Below are 4,853 nucleotides of genomic sequence, written 5' to 3'. Positions count from 1 at the left end.
TATATTATATGTACCTTTCGTACAAAATTCGCAAAGTGTGTCTGCGAATTGTCAGCAAAGTTTTCTTGGTGATTTTCCTACACAAGAAATGAGTGTTAATAAATTATTGATATGAACCACGCCAAAAAAATGATTTACCTTGCTGTTTCGTTGTTCTCATGACTGCCTTGTTGGTTTCTCAATTGTTCAATAACCAGGTCTTGTTTTTGTATATGTTCCCAGAGCCTTGCTATTTCCTCTCTTCCATCAGCCTCTCCCTCATATGATGTATCTTGGGTACTGATATTCATGTTCTCGAAACGCTGTTGTAGCCTACCATAAACTTGCTTCGGGACAGGAAGCAAACCCATGCCATGGACTTGTCCAGCTTTTTCTTCACCCAGAACTTGATGCAAGGCATCGCCTTCCCAAGCAATTCTTCCCCGGTCATTTTGGGCAAGCTCTGGTTGTTTATCTATTAGATCCTCCAATTGAATCTATAAGAAAAGCATTATACATAGTTTACTTGTTAGAATTATCATAACTTGATAATCTATAGAAGCAATGGACATCTGTTTTTGCATACCACATGCTCATTTTGTACAGGCTCTGGTTGATTATCTTTAGGTCCTTTTCTGTGAGTTGCTAAGTAAACAATTGCTCTATGTGGTTGTCTTTTTTCAGGGTCCTTTTGTCTCTGCAGAACAATAAATATGCCAATAAGAAAGAAAACATTTTAAAAAAGCATATTTAACAAAAACAAGATTACTCAATATATCCTCAGCCCAACGAGCAAAACTCTTTGTCCTTGCTGTATGGGTTGTCTTCACCAATGAACGACTTCTTTTGTTCTTCTCACTTAGGTCCTATTATTATAAAATCATACCGACAAATATTCTCAAGCTATGGCAAAGGACATCAGATTAATTATTAATGCAAAAAACATCGTAAGGATGGTAGCATATTTGTTACCCTTCCTTCTTTTGATTTCCAAAATTTGACAAGTTCCTTCCATTGGTCTTCTTCCACATCCTCTGGACAAAGCTTATATAAAGCTTTCCTTTTTTTGTTTGCATTTGGTTTGAAGATACCCTTTTTTAGAGTTGCTTTATATCGTCTCCAGTCTCTCCCAACAGTTTTTAATATCCACTTCTTACAGGAACGCACAAAAGATGGAGCATTGCGTCATCCAGCTGATTCAGAGGCTTGGAAAGACATTGACTCCAAGCATGCACACATTGCGTCAGATTCTCAAAACATTAGATTCGCAATGGCAACTGATGGGTTCAACCCGCTTGGGATGATGAGTTCTAAACATAGTTGTTGGCCTGTCGTCCTTGTACCCTATAACCTTCCACCATGCTTATGTATGAAGGCATCTTCTTCTGCTTACTCTGCTTATTCCTGGTCCATCTTACCCTGGAAAGAACTTCCATGTATTTATGGAGCCAGTTTATGAAGAACTATCTGAGCTCTTTCTGGAGGGAATACGTACATATGATGCATCCCGAGATCAGATGTTTCAACTTCATGCTGATTTGTTGCATACTGTGAGCGACTATCCAGGGCTGGCGATTGTATCTGGATATAGTGTCACTAGTGAGTTTGGTTGTTTTCCTTGTCGTGATGAAACATGTTCTAAACGCCTCCAGCATGGGCAGAAGTACTGTTTCATGGGGCATCGCCGGTTTCTACCTCCAGATCACGAGTTTGTTTTTGATGCCGAGTCATTTGATGGGTCTGAAGAACACAGAGCAGCACCTATTGCTTATGCACAATCTGCAGTTCTTGACAATATAAAATCAATTAAGGACTTTGAGAAATCCAAAACCTGGAAGTGTGTCAGCGGCCTATTCTCTTTGCCTTATTGGGACTCCAATTTACTCCGCCACAATCTTGATATCATGCATATTGAGAAGAATGTATGTGAGAATATATATAGGACACTTCTGGGCATAGATGGCAAGTCTAAGGATAATTTCAAAGCACGCCTGGACCTACAAGAAATGAACATTAGGAAAGAGCTGCATCCACAAAAAAAGCCTAATGATAAGTATTATTTGCCTGCTGCTTCTTATACCATGTCTAAAAAGGAGAAGCAACAATTTTGCAAAGTTCTTCATGATTTAAAGGTTCCAGATGGGTATTCAGGAAACATATCAAGATGCGTAAATGTTTCTCAAGGGAAAATTTCGGGCCTTAAAAGTCATGATTGTCATGTTCTAATCCAACAACTTCTGCCACTTAACTTGCTTTACGGTATCTACTCCCAGATAATGTTACATCTGTGTTGTTTGATCTGTGCGCATATTTTAGAGAAGTAAGTGCAAAAGTTCTTTACATTGAAGATCTTGAGAAGTTGGAGGAGAGAATCATAATGACGTTATGTCGTATGGAGATGATATTCCCGCCAGGATTTTTTACTGTTATGATGCATTTGGTTACTCATCTAGCCACAGAGGCAAAAATAGGTGGTCCAGTGTGCTACCGTTCAATGTGGTTTGTTGAAAGGTATGCTAGTTTCTGTTACAAATATAGAGATGCATTTGGTGTCTCTGTAGTACATGGTTGTTTAAGAATACTCTTCTTCCTTTTTTTTATGCAGGTATCTAGGTAAACTCAAGTCAAATGTCCGTAACAGAGCTCATCCAGCAGGATCTATATGCGAAGCACATTTGGCAGATGAGGCCATGGTGTTCTGTTCAAAGTATATTGTTGGTTTTGAGACAAAGCATAACATGCCTTCCTGGAACAAAGATGGCGAGGAGTTGGTTGGCCATCCTGACGTTTCACAAGGAACAACTTTATTTCCTCATGTTGGCGTACCACTTGGAAAGCCTAGAAATTATGTTAGGAAGAGTTTGGCTAAAGTACAGGCGCATAGATACGTCTTGTTCAATTGTTCCAAAGTGAACTCATACCTTAGGTAATATCTTCGGCTTATAAATTGTTCGAGTAATCTTTTCTCTCTAATTCTAAATTGGTTGCAAATTAATTCCAGAGCCCATGCTGATGAGGTCACCAGTAAGCGCAGAGTAAACCCAAATACTCTCGAGAAGATCCAAAATGAGACATTCCACGAGTGGTTCAAAGCTCATGTAAGTGCGAAATTTTGCATGCTTTACATCTGCCACTATATAATTAATTAATCAATCTACTTCATCAGATAAAGAGTTTGGAGGAGAAAAATGGCATCGATAGTGTTGAAAATGATATTAGATGGCTAGCTCGGGGTCCAGTTTCTGCAGCAAAAAGATATCGTGGTTTCATCTCTCGAGGCTTCCGTTTTAGGCCCAAGCGCTTGGATAAAGTGACACAGGACAGTGGAGTTATGCTAACTGCAAAAACATCTAGTTATGCTGCAGCAGGAGATGCAACTCCAGTTCTAGATGATGTGACGTACTATGGGAGGGTAATTGACATCATCGAGCTGAACTACTCCGGACAATTTTCAATGGTGCTGTTTGAATGTGAATGGGTTGATGTATTTTCTGAAGAAGGAATGAAAAAAGACAAGTACGGCTACACACTTGTGAACTTCTCACATCTGATACACAAAGGACAAAAGATTGAGCATGAGCCTTTTATTTTCCCTAACCAGGTAGATCAAGTGTTCTATGTGGAAGATGAAATGAACCCAGGTTGGTCTATGGTAGTGAAGCAACCCAAACCTAGAGATTCATATGACACTGGTGACCTTGAATCGGCAGCGGACATAGAATCCGAGTCATTCCATGTTTCCCACCTTGGGGGGATGTTAAAAAAGAAAACAAATGACCAACATTGGGTTAGAACAAACATCGAGGGAACATTAGTGGATTCTAATAACAATGCTCCAACCAACGAAGAATAGTGGAAGTCAATAATTTAATGACTTGGTCACTCAGGTATGTGTATGTTTGGCTAAAATATCATCATTATCAAGTATCTAAGCTACATAAATAGTAGTTGCTGCTATCAAATTGGCTAGCAGTAGGTGCTCTGCAGCAGACACAACAAATATCTGAATGTGCCAGGGAGTTGGTTTTTGAACTAGTTGCATATGGGCAGGCTATGCTATGCAGGTGGATGGGATCCTGTACACTTATTTTGTTCAGGTGCAAGGTAGCTACCGATTGGGGCTAGTTGTTTGTAGATTTGTTTTATGCATTTTATTCTGTTTTACTGTCGTGGATATCCCTGAAAACAAAGGATATTCTGTCGAAATTTATACTTTGTTCATAGATTTACTGTTGTTTCGATTTATAGTAGTAACATGGAGATGATGCCACCCCTAGCTTGCTTCATGCTCCACGCGGTGTTGACTTGTACGCGTCAAGCAAGCTGCCAGCCTCTTTTCCTTTGGATAAAATTATTAATTGCAGATGGGACAATGTAACAGCCAGCATTGTTAATATTATTATACGCTAGTTTGAGGAGGATTGTATATTGTACATCTCTCTTTCTATGGCAGCTCATTTGGTATTTTAAATCAGCCATCCTAAAGATGATATCAAATGAACAAACCACACTTTACATTCCTATACCAATTGTTCTATAAATTTTGGATTTTTTTTGACACAAAACAATAGGGACTATAAATTTTTTATTTAATATGGTATTTCTTTTTTACTTATTTGAATTCTTGTGACATCTTTATTCAGAAATTCTTCTAAATTCGTTTCTTCCCGTTGGGCCGCATTTGACCGGCTAAATCACGTCTGCTATCTCCTTTTTTGCCTGGACCAGGCCCATTACAATCTCAGGTTAATCACATAGGGTGAACCACGATGCCAAATACGTAAAACTTGCTAATTATTCAGGATTAGACAGATGCCGCAGTGGTATGCTCATTGATGCCTCATACTTGAGGTCTCGTGTTCGATCCCTATTGT

General features: G+C 39.1%; 1 protein-coding gene across 1 annotated transcript; it reads left to right on the top strand.

The window, feature by feature from the left end:
- The first annotated feature begins 1,652 nt into the window (after positions 1-1,652).
- Positions 1,653-3,832, top strand: LOC100829461. The gene is made up of 5 exons (XM_010242483.1): positions 1,653-2,122; positions 2,296-2,490; positions 2,585-2,686; positions 2,981-3,077; positions 3,146-3,832. Exons 1-5 carry the CDS (start codon positions 1,653-1,655, stop codon positions 3,830-3,832), a joined length of 1,551 nt encoding a protein of 516 aa, XP_010240785.1.
- The last annotated feature ends 1,021 nt before the right edge of the window (positions 3,833-4,853 follow it).

Source organism: Brachypodium distachyon, chromosome 5 (assembly GCF_000005505.3).
Source record: "Brachypodium distachyon strain Bd21 chromosome 5, Brachypodium_distachyon_v3.0, whole genome shotgun sequence".
Taxonomy (NCBI): domain Eukaryota; kingdom Viridiplantae; phylum Streptophyta; class Magnoliopsida; order Poales; family Poaceae; genus Brachypodium; species Brachypodium distachyon.
This window is presented reverse-complemented; position numbering and strand designations above follow the sequence as displayed.